An 18,923-nucleotide genomic window follows, 5' to 3' on the forward strand; every position below is an offset into this window, starting at 1 on the left:
ACACCATAGTCACACCTCACACCTCAAAACCATGCATATCTTCCTAGTAAAGTCGAGACACTCAAAGAGATGCCTCAGCTGCTTAGATCGGCACCATCCTTAATACATCGAATTAACCAAAACGTTAAAAGCAAACTGTGATACCGAACCCAATAGATAATCAGTTGAACTCATAAATCTATGTGGAACAACATTGTTGCAGCAATGGGCTAAATGCTAATCTCAGTTCATACATGCCAAAAGTGAATTTTCATGGAACGGACCTCATGGTCATATCCACTCTTTTCTTCCCTACCTCGAATATCTAAAGCCAATAACACAACTATTTCATGTCATGAGATCAGTCTAGTTTGTAACATAGACTTACTTAAGATGGTTATGAAAAATTACCTAGTTTAGGTAAGATGGCCTCATCCATCAGTCGAATGGGTGACACAAAATAAGTTTGTAATTGCATGTTGTAATATTAATGTTACTACTTGGTCAGTGACATATGTATAACAGTGACTTGATCAATGACATGCAACATGATTTAGCCAATAACTTGGTCAATGATGTGTATTATAGTGACATGGTCAGTGACATGTAATGTGACCTGGCCAGTGACATGAATATAACAGTAACATGTGATCAACAATAGACATGATCAGTGACATTGATTTGTTGAATTTAGAAGATGCATTTAATAGTTTTGTACTTTTGTTGGCTTTATGAGATAATGTTTAATTTTTAAAAATCTTGCACCGGTGGTTTACAGAGCCTTAACAATGACATGTCCAGTGACATGTTGTGTTCAATACTTCTAAACTATATGTATGTGGAAGCATGATCTTTGATTCTTTCTCCGGATCTTTTTTATTGTGTATATGATATTATATGTGTTATTGTGTTGACTTTCAAATTTCATAAGTGTTCCTGTCTACAGGCTTTAGCAGTGACATGACCAGTGCCTTCAATCTTTAACAGTGACTTGGCCGGTGACATGTATAGTGGCTTGATGTTAACAGTGATTTGGCCAGTGAAGTGTTCCTGTTTATAGGCTTTAACAGTGACATGCCCAGTAACATGGTTAGTGGCTTGATATTAACAGTTTTGGCCAGTGACTTCACTAGCCAAGGACCTTGAGCCTTTGACATTGATTTGGCTAGTGACATGAGGTTTTGATAATAACTTTGCCAGTGACTCCAATCTTTGACAATGACTTTGCCAGTAACTTGAGTTCAAGTACCATTTGGATTTTGGAGTTTTTATCAAAACAACTTACATGCCACATATGCGATTTTAATGGAAAAGTTGACGTAGGTACTATATTTGGTAATGGTGCGATACTTCAGGTACTACTTAGGGTAAAAATAATATTTGAAGGTACTTTAGTACTTTCATAATAGTTCAGGTACTATTTGGAGTTTTTACTCTTTTCGTAATTAATGTTAGTTTTATTGTTAGATTTGTAATTTAGGCGTGACATGAATTATCATAGGGTATTTTATTTAAACTAAACTATCATATGTATCATCAAACAGACATTTTTTATCATCTTCCCTTATATAAAATATATATATATATATATATATATATATATAATTAATTAATTAATGTTAGTTTTAGTGTTAGATTTGTAATTTAGGCGTGACATGAATTATCATAGGGTATTTTATTTAAACTAAACTATCATATGTATCATCAAACAGACATTTTTTATCATCTTCCCTTATATATATATATATATATATATATATATAATTAATTAATTAATGTTAGTTTTAGTGTTAGATTTGTAATTTAGGCGTGACATGAATTATCATAGGGTATTTTATTTAAACTAAACTATCATATGTATCATTAAACAGACATATTTTATCATCTTCCCTTATATATACCTAAAAACTGAACATTTAAGATGTGGATAAGTTTTTAGGTACTACTGTATAGATCAAATTTTCAGCCAAATTGATGATCGTTAAGGCATCTAACTCGTTTAAACCAATGGACGGACTGAATCTGTCAACCTGAACCGTACTAGCTTTAAGGCACTTATCAATGCCTTAACGAACATCATTTTGGCTAAAAATTTGCAGAGACGATCTATACACTAGTACCTAAAAACTGAACGGTCGAGATGTGGATATGCGACCGAAAAGTGACCCAAAACTCGAACTTCACACGTTAATTTTCAAAGTGGAGCTCCGCTCTGGATAGAATATATATATATATATATATATATATATATATATATATATATATATATATATACAGAATGATGATCGTTAAGGTATCTAACTCGCTTAAACCAATGGACGGACTGAATCTGTCAACCTGAATCGTACTAGCTTTAAGGGAGTTATCAATGCCTTAACGATAATCATTTTGGCTGAAAATTTGCAGAGATGATCTATACACTAGTACATAAAAACTGAACGGTCGAGATGTGGATGTGCGACCTAAAAGTGACAAAAAACTCGAACTTCACACGTTAATTTCAAAGCAGAGCTCCGCTCTGGATAAGATCTGTATATGTGTGTGTGTGTGTGTGTGTGTGTGTGTGTGTGTATATATAGTCTCTCTATGCTAAGGATATCTTTGGATTTTAAAATCTAAGGATTTCCTTAAATAGACTCACTTTTTTATTACATATCCACATCTTGACTGTTCAGTTTTTAGGTATATGTGAATAGATCATCTCTGCAAATTTTCAGCCAAATTGATGATCATTAAGACATTCAAAAAGCGATTTACAATTATAAACACGACCGGTTCAGGTTGGACAGATTCGGTTCGTTCATTGATTATTATCATCAATTTGGCTGAAAATTTACAGAAGTGCTCAATACATTAGGACCTAAAAACTGAATGGTCAAGATGTGGATATGTGATCAAAAAGTGAGTCTATTTAAGGAAATCCTTAGATTTTAAAATCTAAGAAGGTCATTAACATAGAAAGACTATATATATATATAGCCATTTCACTAAGATATTCCTTTTTTTTTTGCCATTTTAAGGGATCTCTTGTGGGACCCACTTTTTGATCGCATTTCGGCATCTCGATCGTTCACTTTTTAAGTCCTAATAGGGCTGGGCACGGGCCTGACCTGTGCAAAATTTCTAGAGCCTAGACCTGGACCGGAATTTTAGAGCCTGGACCTGGACCGGAATTTTCGGGCCAGGCCTAAATAATATTTTTTTAGTTTTGGGACCGAGTTGGGCCCCAACCCTTTTTTTTGGTTGGGTTTCCAGGATTTTCGGGCCCAAAAGACTAAATAAAAAAAAAAACAACAGATTAGTTCCAAATCTCAGATCCCAAACCCATATTGCTCCACCCTCCAAAGCCACCTAACCACCACCATCGAAAGTCTGGGTTTATGGAATCAAACTCAGACTTCAATCATCTTGCTCAAGCTCGGACTTCATTATCGAATCATGCTCAGACTTCGTTATCCAATCAAGCTTCCAAACCTTGCACAGCTCAAATTTGTCCTCCAAATTTTCTGTATTATCTTCTCTGCATAGCTACAGAAAAACTAGAGAGAGAGAGAGATTATGGGGTTGAGTAAAGACAAAAGAGAACTAAGAATTCTCTCATTATCTACTATTGATTTGATGGGGAAGGAGGACCAGGGAGAGAAGGGAAAAAAAAAAACGATGAAGGCGTTTGGGAAGAAGAAGAAGATAAGAAGAGAGAAGAAGAAGAGAGGAAAAAAAAAAGAGGGGAGGGAGGAACAAGAAGAGACGGGGAAAGAAAGGTCTAGAGAGTGCAAAAAGAAGAGAAAGAAGAAGAGTGAGTCCAGAAAGAAAAAGAGAGAAGAATAAAAAACTAAAAATAATTCCCTTTTTTTTTGTGACTTCTTAAGATCGGCCAGGCCCGTTATTTAATGTTTTCGGGCCGGGCCTTATAAAACTATCAAATTTTTTTGTTCAGGCCTGTCCAGGGTCGGGTTTCGATTTTTGGGCTAAATGCTTAGCCCTAGGTCCTAATGCATAGATTACTTCTACAAACTTTTAACTAAATTGATGATCATTAAGGTATTGAATTAGATTAAATTAATGTCCGAACTAAATCTGTCCAACCTGAACCGTTCATGTTAATAATTGTAAATCGCAGTTTTGAATGCCTTAACGATTGTCAATTTGCCTAAAAATTTGCAGAGATGATCTACTCATATATACCTAAAAACTGAATGGTTAACATGTTAATAAGTGATCGAAAAATGGGTCTAACGAGCGATCCCTTAAAATAGCTAAAAAAACACTCACTAAAGGGGCCCCTATATATACACGTACACGTGTGTATTCGTCCAAGAAATGAAAAATTGATTTAGGTCAATCTAATTAACCTATCCGACTCATTAGGGCAAATCTAAGGCGCAGTAAATAAGCCATCGAATCAAAACTGAATCGGCACCCATAGCCACTACGGCGGCTGAATTGTAAGATGGACACCCCCTGCTACAAAAAGGCCGGCCGGGGAATTCATCAGGAGAGGAATACAGTTGAAATCTTTGGTATTATCTTGTCCCGGTTGTCACTAAAGGATGCAGTGGCTACTAGCAGCCTTTGTAAGGAATTTCGATATATGTGGAGGTCTATTGACTCGCTAGATTTTGATGCGGCTGAAATCCTACGGGGATTCTTGGCGGAGAAGGACCGGGAAGTGAGAGACCGGAAAACCCTTGATTATGTAAACTGGGTTACTCGTGTCGTGAGACAGCTTAAGGAGGAGGATGGCAATTTGAAACTTTTCAGGGCTTGTTTTTGTCGAATCGATGAGAGGTATAGGAGTGAAGTTGATGAATGGGTTCAGTTTGCGATGACAAGGAGGGTTGAAGTTCTGGTATTGGAATTTCTGGCAGGTTGTTCTGCTAACTTTTACCTCTTTCCACACAAGTTAACAGGCTTTGACAGCCTCAAGGCTCTAGAATTGGAATTTGTGGATGTGACACAAGATACCCTCGACGACTTGGTGCGTAACTCCCCTAGTCTTGAGAGGTTAAGGGTGTCGTTTACCCATTCTTTGATCAAGGTAGCGTTAATTGGCAATCGGAACCGCCCCGTTGCACTCAAGTCTCTGGTGATGAGTCGTAATCGGCACCTAAAAGCAATTGAGATTCGTAATGCCCCTCTCCTGGCTTTACTGTCATATGTTGGGCATCCTATAGATGTGGTTGTTGAGAATGTACCACTATTGAGTGAGGCCAACCTTTCCTACCGTTCATCCAACAAAGATTGCATCGCACTCCCTTTCAGCCAGCTTTCATCTTGTATTTCTCAGCTGCACACTCTCATGATGGACATCCATTGCATGGACGTGAAGGTCTATAAGGAGAATCATGAAATCCCTGCATTACCAAATCTCAAGTGTTTTGATTTGGTAGTTTATGCAGATAAATGCTGGGATAGTCTTCGTATGTTGACCTCTTTCCTCAAGGCATTCCCTCGTTTGGGCACTCTTGTGTTGAAGGTATATTTTTGAAATTGAGTTATTGATTGCACAAATTGAGTTATGATAGTTATTTGTGCACGTTCTGCCATCATGTAGTGGTTAATGACTATAAGCGTCAATGCCAACATTGCACTCATATATAAGACATGCATTTTTTTCTTCTTCTCTTCATCATGACTGTATATAAAGTTTTAGTTCTAACAATGCTACTGGAGGCGGTTTTAATCTAGCTGGTAATATACCCGACCCGGCCCTAAAGTAGTTTCTATTGGTCTGTTTGAGTTGAGAACTTTCAGTACTAATCTAGTGTCCTTTGTCGGCCTAACCATTCAGTTGCATGCATATCAGTTTCTTGTTAGGTTAATGATGATTCTATCTATTCAATGGTCCCTTTTGTTCTTTTTGCTTGTACACTGAAAAATGGTTGTCTTGGTGTAGATGGAATTCTTAGATTCTTATTTTAGTTGTGATCCACGCACATCATACATACCGAGATATGGAGAGAAAGTTACCACATACCCACATCGTTACCTAAAGGTATTAGAAATAGTAAGGTATCGCCATCGTTTAAATGCTGTGGAACATGTGAGACACGTGATAGAGACTGCTATTGCTCTGGAGAAAATTGTTATTAATCCTGTTCATTGGGAATTTCATCATACTGGAGCTGATAGGAGAAAAGAACATGCCTTGATGGAGGAAGTTGCAAGAAAAGGTGCTGTGGACATGCTGAAAAAAGAAGTGCCTTCAACAATAGAATTCGTGGTTTTGTAGACTATGCTCTGTAATGTGTCTGACTTTTAGTGCCTTCAACTTTTAACTTCCATTTGACTCCAAAATTTTATCCGGAAGACTTTTAGTGAGTATTACTTCTTTATAGCTGCTTTGTTCGAATGTTCAACTTTTAGATTTTAGTTGACTTGAAAATGTTTATTGCTGGATCATGTTTCTATGAAGTTGATTTCTGTAACGAGCGCGGAAGCCATATAAGCTATTTGCATTAATGTCAGATATTTTTCCAAGTTAGAATGTTGCACAAATTTATGCAGAGATCATAAATTGAAGTTATTGTCAACGGCTGCAAGCTAATAACACAATATGCTTGTCTTATCTTTGAGATTGATGCATGTGCTGCTGCTGCTGCATAGTAATGTACCTGTATCTATCTACCTAACGATTTTTGCCTTCTAAAGCATGAGTTAAGATAGCATAACCTGAAAGGACCAACCAAACACCAATTCCCTATTCCTAAAGCAGTAAAGCCTACTCTTGAACTATACAACTATGAATTCGCTTCCGCCTGTGTGTTCCGCACCTCTATCTTCTCTATATATAATCATTGTTACAACTCTTTAGCTTTATAATACTTAATCTCCCCCGTCTATTCTGAAAGAGAAATGCTAGCAACTTTCTTCATCTACTTTTCATTTCTACATTTTCCATTTATTAACTGCCATGTGTCTTCTTATTTCACTCAAAACCATAACATATATGTTTTACTAAATAACCTTTGTATTTTCCCAATCTGCCCATAATTATTGCATTAACACATATTTCTTATTTTCTTTTTATTTCTTTTTTTTTTGGACGTGTATTTTTTTTTTTTTTTTTTGAAAGGACGTGTATTTTCTTTTTATTTCCATTTAGATTCTTTTCTCTTTCTCGTTCTCTCTGTGAACGATTTCCACCTGTCCTTTCCACTTTATCTTCCTTTCCTCCTTCTCTTTGTATCATTCTTCTTTGGTTCAATTCAATATCAACCTTTAGGAAACAATTGCATAGCCTGGATTAGAAAAAAAAAAATTCACTCCCAAAAAAAAAATACTGCCACAATATAATGAATTACCAAAATCAAATAGCTTCTGCGTTCAATTGTATATTACTTTCCACGCCTATGCAGATCCTAGAAACCATTTTTTTTTTGAAAGGAGAAACCATTATTTTCTAAGGAAAAACAGAACGAAAAAGAGAGAGAAAGAAATAATGATCGAAACCAGCAACCTTCATTTTTGTCTCTACATTATTTGTACTCAAATCATATGTAGTTGTGTTAGATTCTAAGGTTTTATAAAAATTGAATCAGAGTTTGAATTATAGGTCATCAAGCTCCTTCAATCAATAATGATTTGTTAATTGATATGATCAAAATTAGGGATTTGTATTGAACCAACAGAATAAAGGAGCCAAGGACTCCCTCGCTGGAGAGAGAGAGAGAGAGAGAGTTTGAATAGAAAGAAGAAAAATAATAAAGCTGTTAATAAGCAATAATTAGGGGCATATTTGGAAGAAATGAAATTCAGCTTTGATAATATTAATATTATGGTTTTGAGTGACATAAGAAGACACATGACGGTTAATAAATGGGGAATGTAGAAAATAAAGATAGATAGAGAAGGTTACTAGCATTTCTCATTCTGAAATCTCACCAACTAATAGTTCAGGATAAAGCCATTTGGTGCCCTCATCATTCAGCTTTGTGAATTCTATCAAAAATGTTGTTTTGTTCCTCATGATTAATATCAGCACCACTCGACTTGACTCAGAATCAATGGACAAACTTTGCTTTATCCAATAACAAGATGGAAGCAATGTGTATGTACGTCAACCTTATATGGAGGTTAATTCCCAACTTGAGTCGAAGCATGGTAAAATACCCCATGTTTAATCCAATAAGCCTAACTAATCCATATTGAAGCTCATTACCATTTGATCTAGTGACATAAGTCCCTCATTTTTAAGTGGAAGGTTGTGAGATTGCCTCACGAAATGCTAGTTGTAATTCTCATAGATATAAAAACTAGAAAATGGGTGGAGAATGTACAAAGGAGGCCAAAACTATTTCATCCATGTTTCCTAGTTTAACATATGTTTTAGGTTTTCTTTCCTAGTTTGATTAGGTTTTCTATTTTTATTTTGATTAGAACTTCTTTTTTTGACTCATAGCCACCTCGGTTACGTTAGCGAGTTGATAACACACCCACCTAGTTAGGATTCAGACCGAGATCTACGAGAGTATCCCAGTAAAGCCAGACTAATCTTCCGCAGTAGGTACATGAACCCGAAGGCCCCTCAAATCTGCTGGACACAAACTGGTGAGAGTTGGGACTCAAACTCTAAACATGTGGGTTCCATACTCGGCAGCTCGACCAACCTATTTGATTAGGACTTCTATTCCACATAGATTATGTTTAGTCATAACATCGTCTATAAATACCTACCTTCAAGATAGAAGAGAAGAAGAAACAAGATTTTGATTTCCGATTGCACCAACGAAAACCAGAAGCCGATTTCTACCGAGAAGACCAAAACACAGACAGACCAATACCGAGAGAAAGAGGTGATCTGTGATGGAGATGCTATGGACATGGCTTTTGAGTATCTTCTTCATCTTAACTCTCTTATGCCTTGTGGGCTATCAGCTCATGTGCCTAATGGACCTCGAAGACGATTACATCAACTCATATGATTCATCATCTCGGATAAACCGTACTGTTTTGCCAGAGTTTATCGTTCAAGGAGTTTTCTGCGTCATTCTTTTTATAACGAGACATTGGTTTATGCTTCCATTGGCTCTCCCGCACCTATATTATAACGTCAATTCGTACATGAAGGGGCAGCACTTGGCAGATGTGACTGAGATCTACAACCTGCTGAGCTGGGAGAAAAAACAACGCATCTTCAAGATTGCCTATCTGTTCATCCTGGCCATCCTCTCTCTATTCGGGTTGTTTTGGAGCATTGGAGATGAATAAGATTAATCATGCACAGTTGCTTCCACTGAGCTCTACCATTGTTTTTAAGAAGGAGCCATAGAGGAGATGGTCTCGTGTGGAATTGAATCAGTACTTGTGCAAACTCAGCCTGATTTTGACACTTGATTTCTCATTTGATTTTGTGTTGGTAGTTAGATGCTCCACCTATTGTATGTAAATTACTTGCACTCGTCCACTTTATATATGGACAACTTTTTTCCATCATTTACAATGTGAAGCAGTATAATCTTTTAATTGTTGCAAATGGGCGAATGGCTCTGCCTCATAGTGATTCAGAAGATCGTGACATATAATAAAATTAATTTTATTTATTATTTATTATTATTTATTATTATTATTATTATTATTATTATTATAAAAGGAGAGAAGAACATTGTACGTCGTGACTACTCGATCTCATTCACCCCAGTATAATTTAGGAAGAGATCATAAATCAAAGTTATTGTCAACTGCTGCAAGCTAAATGCATATTATGCATGTCTCGTCTTTGAGATTGATGCATGTGCTGCATAATGTACTATAATGCATGTGCATCTATCTGCCCAGCATGAGTTAAGATATGAGGATCCCATTTCCAGGAATAAAAACAACTCCCTTAAAAAAAATAAAAACAATAGATATAAAACTAGAAAATGGGTGCAGAATGTACTACGGAGGAAAAACTATTTCATCCATTCTCAGCTTGAGGGAGGTAAATTGCAATATACATGTTACCTAGTTTAAGACGTGTTATACTAGTTTGATTAGGATTTCTATTCCTAATAGGATAGGATTATGTTTTGTCATAATATTGTCTATAAATACCTACCTTCAAGATAGAATAGAAGAAGATTGGACATCCGTGACAATTCGATCTCATTCACCCAGCACCAAATTAACCCTACATATGGATATTTCTGGAATCACAGTGAGACCAGCAGTGGGCAAGGAGGAGAAGTACTCTGAAGAAGATCTAAAGGCTGCCGCCGGAGTCATCCTTATGTCAGATTTGTGGTGATGGTCACCAACACTTTATTCGTTGCCCGTACCTGGAGTGTGTTCCACCTGGTGCAACTGTTGGCCCTGACTATCTAGTAATATGTGACTTATGTGGTTATGAGTTATTGCAGCCTACCGCGGCTCATTGCTGGATGTGCGGTAAGTGGGGAGGACGTACGGTGGAGGCGTCTACGTTCGATGAGAGCTATCGTAACCACCTAGAAGAAGATTACATAGCAGAACCAATTGTGTATGCAGAGTACATAGACCTAGACAACTACACAGCACCATTCAGAAGACCGAACATCAAGATCACATAAAGAAACATCATATAAAAACTAAAAGCCGGACTCTGAAGAAAAACAAAACTAAAAGTCGGACACTGAAGAAAAACTGAAAAAGAAATGATATTATGCCAGAACCGGAGACCTTGGCACAGAAGATCTTTGCTATTGTTTGTATGTTTATTCTTCTATTGCGTGGGTTTTATACTTGTATGCAAACTTGTCTACAATAGCAAGTGGATGTTAAAGAGAATAAGCAAAACTTTCAGCTCCTATTTCTTGTAGCCTTGGTTTGGGGAATGAGCGCCTGATTCCTGATTGATCTACAAGGTTTTCCATCTTAACATGACAAATAACATGTTAAGATGACAAATACAAGGTATTCTTAGTCCTGAAGATGTAGAAAAAACCAAGCACATTTAAAAAATGGAGCTTCAAGAGAGGGACTTTGCGAACATAACATACAATCATAGATCAACAGCACCCTTGCAGCAAGTAGATTTATTACCAGGGGAAAAAAGGCAGGGAAAATAAATGAAAAATCCGAAAGGGGCAGCATTGATGCAACAACCATCCAAAAATTCCAGTACTGAGCCAGGCTTCAGCCAGTAAACAGCAAGCCCCACAACAAACTTTAATTGCAGCATTCTACAGCCTAAGATTCACTATGTCAGCTTTCACTCTTTAATCAACAGTCGATATAAATTCCTAGTCTGAATTGCAAAGATTTTATGCAAAAAGAGATTACATATGGCAGATCAGCTAATGATCATCTTGCTGAGGAACTCAGCTTTCTCAGGAAAATATTCCATCAATTCATCCTTGGTCACCCAAACAAAATCCTCACACTTCCCAATTTTTAACTTGTTTGTTGCAATCACTTGAGACTTGAAAAAGAATTGCTGAAAGAAAGGGAAGAAAAAGATGTAATTGTCAGTATACATATGAAATTATTATCACTATCAGCACAAGCCTTATCACTATCAGCACAAGCCAGTGTAAAACAGAAAATGTTGCCAAAAGCCAACCTTGAAAGATGGAGAGTCGGTCACATTCTCTGATGACTCCATTGCAATATGTCCCATGGGAGCATTTCCAACAAAATATGTGTGGGACAGATCACCTAGGACAGACTGTAATGCAGATTCTGCACACTGAAGAAAAATGGTATTTATTTAGCAAACACAAATGTGATTTATATGGAAGAGTAAAAATAATATATATCATATAACAGCCATCACCTTCCGCAATGTCTCCTCAGACTCGTACACTTTTTCTGGAAAATGCCAGACTGGCTTTCCATTCGGAGATCCATGTGTGTTACCATAGATAAGAAGATAAAGTCTTCTGTCAAGTGCTCTCTGCAATGACCTAAAGAACAAGACAACTAACTTCAATACTAGGAACTTTTTGTTTTTGTGTTCTGATATCAAAATCATTCACATAAGTTTTACGTATAAAAGATCTAATGAGTTATCAATTCTTCTAATTTTTCTCTCAGCAATTAAGTTTCACCCACTAAAATAGTTTTTTGACCATATCATAACTCCAAGGCACAGCACATGATCTACTAATATGATATTACATACAGACCTCTGAAACACTATAATAGCAATAAAACTTAACTCACATTACATTTAACCCATAAAGAAAAGCCAACTAAGAAGTAAGCACTAAAACAAATGATCAATAGTAATCACTCAATATCCAACCATTACCAGTGCAAAACATTTATCCACCTTAAATCCAAGACGACTGTAGAATAGGTTTTTAAAGAAATTCATAGGCAATTTTTAGGAGCTCTTTTACTTCAAATAAAGTGAAAAGTTGAGAAGGAAAACTAGATTCTTATAGATAGACCAAAATTATACTCCATACTTTCTATCATTTTGTTTGTCAGCTTCAGTGATCCGTGGAGCCGGTACATAATCAATTTGGTAGTCTCCTTTTCCCCTGTTCACCAAAAGAAAGTGTCATACTAGAGTTGTACATTTTATTTGCACCATTTTTGTGCATGAATCATGTAAGGTTAATGCAATAAGTGGAACAATTGCATATGAACTTTATCAATTAGATTTTATAAAATAGCTTTGTGCGTGGATGTACGTTTCAGTGCTTCCCATAAAACTAGAACTGGGTGAATAAATAGACAGGTCATTCTCAACGGTGGTTTGCTTGATTCATGAATGCAAACCAGAAGAAAAACTAGCCACTCTTTATGATGCATCAGTTTACCAAGATCATGTTTCCTTATACTAGTATCAACATTATCTCTTTTTATAACTCTGAACGGTTAGTCCCTAAGAATGCTTGCAGAGGTTTCCTTATATTAAGACAATCACATTTTGCAAGACAATAAGAAAGAAATAAAAAAAATCGAACTTGCCAGAAACAAATAAACATCAACTTTAACTACCTTTAAGGTATGGGAGCCATTGAAACCAGAAAATAGACTAACCTAATACTGGACACAATATGAACACATCAGGAATCAAAAATTTCCTGATCATCACGCACGACAGTATGAAATATAGTTAAAATGGCAAATACGCCCAAGAATACTTTTTACTGGGAAATGCACCTTTACGATTCAGCAATTAGAACAGAAGGCAACAGCCACAATGTGCTTGATAAATTAGAAATAAAAAAGGGCCATCATTCATACACAATGCAGTTGTGATCAAGTAACAAATCCAATAAAGTAATCAACCTCTAAACCTCACCTAGCATTAGACTTATCTAAAAGCTCATCCGGATATCTGCGTCGATATTGCTGTCGCCACCGAAACCTACAATCCCAAAGGCCAAAACAACAAAGTAACATGAGCTCCACTAAACCAAAAAGTACTTCACTCACAGAAATTGAATCAAAATTCCACTGATTCAGGTATCACCATAGTACACACTTATCTAAGCAAAACACTGAATTGGCATTCATCAATCTTCTGAAACTGTAAAATTGAGCTTAGCCCGGCTCAAATCAGCTACTCCATACACTCTTCTACCATATAAACCAATCAAATTTTCGAACTTTTCTTTCACTTCTCTTCCAAAACAATCAAAAATTCACTTTTTTCTTTCATTAATCAAATTCCGGAGCAAAACACAATCATCAAATCGCATCTGAATTCAATTTCTGAGATTAAAGATAGGAACTTACGAGAACTCCTGAAATGCATAGACGATTGGGTCGATTTTGGGAATAACAACCGGCAGCCTCTCGAAGAGTACGGACGCGACGATTTTCTCCGGCGACGAGCTCGTGCTAAACCCTCGGCTTTTGACGAGGAACCCACCCAGACTCGCAATCGACCTCCGCATTCTGAATCTAACTCCGGCGAGATTTTCTTTCTGGCAAAAAGCCCTCGTTAAACCCTAAATCACTCTCACTGTGCTACTCTGAGAAGTAAATGCGCTTTTGAAAATGTAAAATTGTTTTGAGGCCCTTGTTGTTTTGTGAATTTGATTTTCGCTCTTGGTTTAAAGTCCCTAAATTCTCTTACTATTTCATTTCTCGATCGCCGGAGTTTTGTTTGACCTTTAGGTTGATCGGCTTTTGTCTAGGTCTAGCTTACTTCAAGTGGTGGTAATTTTTCTTTATAAATTCATCATACACAGCGAATCAAAATATACAAGTCTAATATATGACTTAGTAAGTATATAATGCAACTATCAATCATAACAGAATAATTGTAAATTTGTAGTTGTGTAAATGCGAGTGTGACATTAGGACTGCCTCGTCAAACAAAAATAAAGGACCTAGTTTGGGTTTGGGGTTTGAGAACAAATTTCAAAAGACAACATCACCATCATCATTGCCGTCATAATACAAGCTTTTGAGTCCCTTTAAATTTATGAAAGATTATTATTCAAAAAAAAAAAAAATTTATGAAAGATTAAAACAACTAAAATCATTTAGCACATTAACTTTCAGAAAAGAAGGGACCTAAAAGAACTTGTGTTTCGTAAAAAGAAGGATTATAAAACTAAGACTAATAAGATATAAGTCTAGAACGAATCAAAACGTATAGTATTAACTCAGTAAGTATACAGTGGAATTATTGATTATACCAGTATTTTAGTTCTATAAATGTGTGTTTGTGACATTAAAACTATCTTATCAAACAAATACAGTTGATTTTGTTTGGGGTTTGAGAACAAGACACCAAAAGACAACATAAGCACCATCAATATGATACGAATTTTCGAACACTCTTCAACTTCTGAAAAAACTAAACGGATAAACCAAGAAACATATTGGCTTCTCATGATAATAAGATTTATGAACTTAAAAGAACTTCGAGTTTCGAAAAAGGGAAGCTTATAAAACTAATGACTATAATCAAATTTATAAACTGAAAAATAGCAACAATAAGCTCAAAATTGCTGATTTTTCTTAAATAATTAATATCATTCAAAAGACTTTAAAAAAAGGAAAAAATAAGAACGCTTAGGGTCTAATCTCAGACATTATTCGTAATAGTAACATTCGAACTGCACATAAATTAGATAATTCCATACACTGTTTCTAAGAGATGCCTGGGAGAGCATTTGGGTTGAACACATAATTATTCGAGAGGAATGATTAGGGTATAAACTCCATCCTGTTTTCTACTATTAGGTTCCGTATACGGTGTTTTTTTGGGAACAGTTACAAATAAAAATACAGCAATTCGCTTTTGGTTGGGGAAAGGTAACATGTTGTTCACAATGTATTCCATTTGCGTATATGATCCAAAAGTGATGACATCTGCATCAATCAACTGTTGTTGAAGTTGATTTGCAAGATTAGTATCCTGTCAAGTAGCTCATTCCTGTGATTTCTGGCATCAATAGACTCTTAGTTCAATGCATTCACCTGTCTATTAATTTGGTCGATTTCATTTTGCAGACCTGTTATTTGTTCATTCAACAAGTTTAATTGTTGATGATGATATTGATTTAATTCCTTCGATTTTGCCTGCGGCCACGTAGGGTCTGTGCTCAAGTGTGTGTCGCACCATGTAGATTTAGATCGTGCTGAGCATCCATATATGTAATTCACCAGAGATATCAGTGTATCTGGTACGAACAGACGAAGACGTGTTCATCCTGGCCTAGTTCTTAAACATTTGGATTTTCAGGAACCGGAAGATCCATGTCTTTTAAAACAAAAATAAAAAAATATTTGAAAAAAGAAAGAAGCTGTAATGTTTGGAAGAGTCAATTTTTCCCCACAGGGATTGGTCATATACAATATGACCTTCCTCATTAAATTTGCAAAACAATTCCTCAAATATCAATTCTTTTGGCCAAGAAGCTACGGTACCTCAAGTGGGGTGCATATATATACATTCAAATTGCAATTCAAGACTGAGATTTCATAGTTTGTATGGCTAAAAAAATTGTGAATCAGTACGTTAAACTTTGATAGCTTCATTCTACTAAAAAAAGAAGAAAAAAATCAATAGTTCATCCAACAAATATGGTGTAACAAACACTAAACCCTTGTTTCGTTCATAAATTGAAATCAATTCCTCCGTGTTCATATGAACGAAAAGTAAATGTCCCACTAATTTTTCTTTTCGGTGTTTTCGAACATTTTCTCACAACAAGGAAAAAAACTCATGATAATGTTTGGTTTATGTAAGGAAATGAAGCTAAATCATATTAATATTTTATTGATATATAAAAATACACAAATCTCATCAATTTTTTGAATATTATTGTCAATAATAGTCTTTAAAGAGAATATAATGGAAATAATTTTTAAACCCATCTAGAAGCTCATTTATCTAGCCTAAATTTTTTTATTTAAAGAGAAGACCCAATGTTGGCACACAAAACTTATAGAAATGCTAAAAAGTAACCCCATGTATGGCACACGAAGTAACATAAATGAGAGAGAAAGAGAGCGACAGAGAGATACCTCTTATCGTGGTGGCGGAGACTTCTAACTCTTTAGGTAATCTTTCAAATGAGTAGCAACACCTCCAGCTAAATATTTAAATTTCCTAATCTGGAATGGGCTACTATCGTCTGCTCATTCTTCACTTATATTTGGGTCTAACCGCCCAATTATTAGTAGGCAAAAGCCAATAAGAAAAGGACTTACAAGCTATGTATGATGCAACCCATTCTCACGTTACTAATGGCGATCAAGAGTTTCTGCATTTGTTGTGATTTACTTTATATGTTGGTTTAACTGTGTGAGTTACTATATTCAACTAAAATTTCATTAATCTCTCTCATGTACGAGAAAGTCTGCATCTTTATTTCTTTTTCATTGTTTTGAACATCGTTTTTTTTTTCATTTATTTTTCTTATGAGAGACATGATTGAAGAGATATTCCAAGAGATAGTAATAGGAAAAGAAGAATTGTTTTTTTTTCCAAAAGGTCGACTAATGTTCTTTCCCTTTCAGACATTATAAACATGTAGGGAGTGGCTCTAATGAGACCTTAAAAATGAGAACTCCATGAAAACTTTCAAAACAATGGTTTTGAGACCTACTTTTCGATCACATCTCAACAAATCTATTGTTAAATGTTTAGGGCTCCATGAGTATATCACTTCTGAAAATTTTCTTCCAAATTGCTATTCATTAAGGTGACGAACTAGATCAAATCAATAGACAAACCAAATATGTCCACCTTGAACATTTCATGTTCATAAATGATAAAAATCACGATTATGAACGCTTTTAAGATTTTTTATTTGGCTGAAAATTTGGAAAAATGATACTCTAAACATCTAAAGGTCGATTTGCTAAAAAAGGCTGAGGTTACAGATAAGAACTTACGAGAACTCCTGAAATGCATAGACGACGAGTTCGATTTCGGGAATAACAACATAGAGCCTCTTGAACAGTACAAACGAGACGATTTTATCGGGTGGCGAGTTTGTGCTATGCCCTTAGCTTTTCACGAGGGACCCACCTAGACTCGCAATCAATCTCCTCGTTTTGAATCTACCTTGGTGAGAATCGACTGAAATTTGTTCTGGCAAAAAAGCCCTTGGTAAACCCTAAATCATTCACAACCTACTCTTGGTATACTGAGTAGTAAATGTGTTATTGAAAAGTGAAAATGATATCCCTTGTTTTTTTTTTTTGTAAATTTGATTTAGGCTCTTGGTTTATTCTTTTGTTACTTTAAAGTCCCTAAGTTATTTTACTATTTCATTTCTTGATCATCTGAACTCCATTGAACATGTCACATGTCTTTAGGTCAGTTGGGTTTTGTCTAAATCTAACTTATTGTAAGCGGTTTTACTGTTGAGTGTTTCAGACATTTCCCTAGTAGTGTCAGGTTACTAGTTACTTATGAACGTATTCCCAGAGTGATGTTGCCTTTTAGGTTGCTTTAGGGTTACCTAAAAATGGCTCAATCCTGTCGTAGCCCGGGTGTTCGGTGAGCTGTTTCTTTGTAATGTTACTTACATATTCACTATTAATGGATTGACACCTCATTCTCCCTTAAAAATAATAATTAAAAAAAAAAACTTATTTTAAGCAGTGGTAGATTTTCTTTATAAATTCATCATACAACGGGAATCAAAATATACATTGATTTAATGAATATACAATGCAACTATCGATTATAACAAAATAATTGTAAATTTATAGGTGTGTAAATGTGTGTGTGACATTATGATTACATAGTCAAACAAACACAAAGGACCTTTGTTTGGGTTTGGGGTTTGAGAACAAACACCAAGGGGCAACATCACCATTCTTGTCAAAATACAAGCTTTTGAATGCCTATCAACTTCTAAAAAAAGTTAAACAACTAAACCATTTAGTACATCAACTTTCAAAAAGGAGGGACCTAAAAGAACTTGAGTTTCGTACAAAGAAACTAATGACTAATAAGATACAACTCCAGAACGAATCAAAACATACAAATCTAGTTGATTGACTCAGTAAGTATATAGTGTGCATGATTATCAATTTACCAACATGCTATTTACAGTGAATTAAAACTATTTTATCAAGCAAAAACAATGGACCTTTGTTTGGGTCCGGAACTTGAGAACAAACCCAAACGACAACATAAGCATCACCACCATGATATGAGCTTTCAAACACTTGTCATCTTCTTAAAAAAAAAAAAAAAAAAAAAAACTAAACACCTGAAAAGCTCATAAAACTAATGACTACAATAAGATTTATGAACTGAAAAATAGAAACAATAAGCTCGAAATTACTAATTTTGCTCAAATAACATGATCCAAAAAGACTTTATAAAAGGCAAAATAAGAACACATATTTTTCTACGTTCGACACGTGTCCCTAATGAGACAAATCTTTCCCCGCCTTTAAACCACGCCAGTATTCTTCTTCACCACCAAAACGTACTGTAGAGACTCTGCAAAACCAAAAACCCTGCTTCACTGTCCTCCAAAACCCCTCACCTCTCTCCCTCTCTCTCTACTTTTTACCCAAAATGCCCCTCCCTCAGGACCGCCTGG

General features: G+C 35.6%; 3 protein-coding genes across 3 annotated transcripts; 2 read left to right on the plus strand and 1 right to left on the minus strand.

Annotated features, from left to right (window-relative positions):
- Positions 1–4,353: 4,353 nt before the first annotated feature.
- On the plus strand, positions 4,354–6,314 carry LOC133718185 (uncharacterized). Its single transcript, XM_062144997.1, has 2 exons — positions 4,354–5,455; positions 5,876–6,314. Exons 1-2 carry the CDS (start codon positions 4,430–4,432, stop codon positions 6,209–6,211), a joined length of 1,362 nt encoding a protein of 453 aa, XP_062000981.1. The 5' UTR covers positions 4,354–4,429; the 3' UTR covers positions 6,212–6,314.
- A 2,470-nt stretch (positions 6,315–8,784) lies between these two features.
- LOC133714421 (protein cornichon homolog 4-like) lies at positions 8,785–9,189 on the plus strand. Its single transcript, XM_062140535.1, has one exon. The coding sequence runs from the start codon at positions 8,785–8,787 to the stop codon at positions 9,187–9,189; it is 405 nt and encodes a 134-aa protein (XP_061996519.1).
- A 1,763-nt stretch (positions 9,190–10,952) lies between these two features.
- On the minus strand, positions 10,953–13,793 carry LOC133716855 (uncharacterized). Its single transcript, XM_062143506.1, has 6 exons — positions 13,633–13,793; positions 13,196–13,261; positions 12,351–12,425; positions 11,714–11,843; positions 11,501–11,626; positions 10,953–11,374 (listed from the first exon to the last, which is right to left on the minus strand). The coding sequence occupies exons 1-6, from the start codon at positions 13,791–13,793 to the stop codon at positions 11,231–11,233; spliced, it is 702 nt and encodes a 233-aa protein (XP_061999490.1). The 3' UTR covers positions 10,953–11,230.
- Between the last annotated feature and the right edge of the window lie 5,130 nt (positions 13,794–18,923).

This window comes from Rosa rugosa, chromosome 6 (genome assembly GCF_958449725.1).
Source record: "Rosa rugosa chromosome 6, drRosRugo1.1, whole genome shotgun sequence".
NCBI classification, from domain to species: domain Eukaryota; kingdom Viridiplantae; phylum Streptophyta; class Magnoliopsida; order Rosales; family Rosaceae; genus Rosa; species Rosa rugosa.

What these genes read in the sequence shown, in the direction of transcription:
- LOC133718185 (XM_062144997.1), top strand. Translation starts at nt 4,430, where the DNA reads ATGGACACCCCCTGCTACAAAAAGGCCGGCCGGGGAATTCATCAGGAG. An exon ending in TGGGCACTCTTGTGTTGAAG is followed by an intron (nt 5,456 to 5,875) that starts GTATATTTTTGA and finishes GTCTTGGTGTAG; the next exon opens with ATGGAATTCTTAGATTCTTA.
- LOC133714421 (XM_062140535.1), top strand. Translation starts at nt 8,785, where the DNA reads ATGGAGATGCTATGGACATGGCTTTTGAGTATCTTCTTCATCTTAACT.
- LOC133716855 (XM_062143506.1), bottom strand. Translation starts at nt 13,793, where the DNA reads ATGCGGAGGTCGATTGCGAGTCTGGGTGGGTTCCTCGTCAAAAGCCGA. An exon ending in GACAAACAAAATGATAGAAA is followed by an intron (nt 11,844 to 12,350) that starts GTATGGAGTATA and finishes CTTGTTCTTTAG; the next exon opens with GTCATTGCAGAGAGCACTTG. An exon ending in CTGAGGAGACATTGCGGAAG is followed by an intron (nt 11,627 to 11,713) that starts GTGATGGCTGTT and finishes ATTTTTCTTCAG; the next exon opens with TGTGCAGAATCTGCATTACA.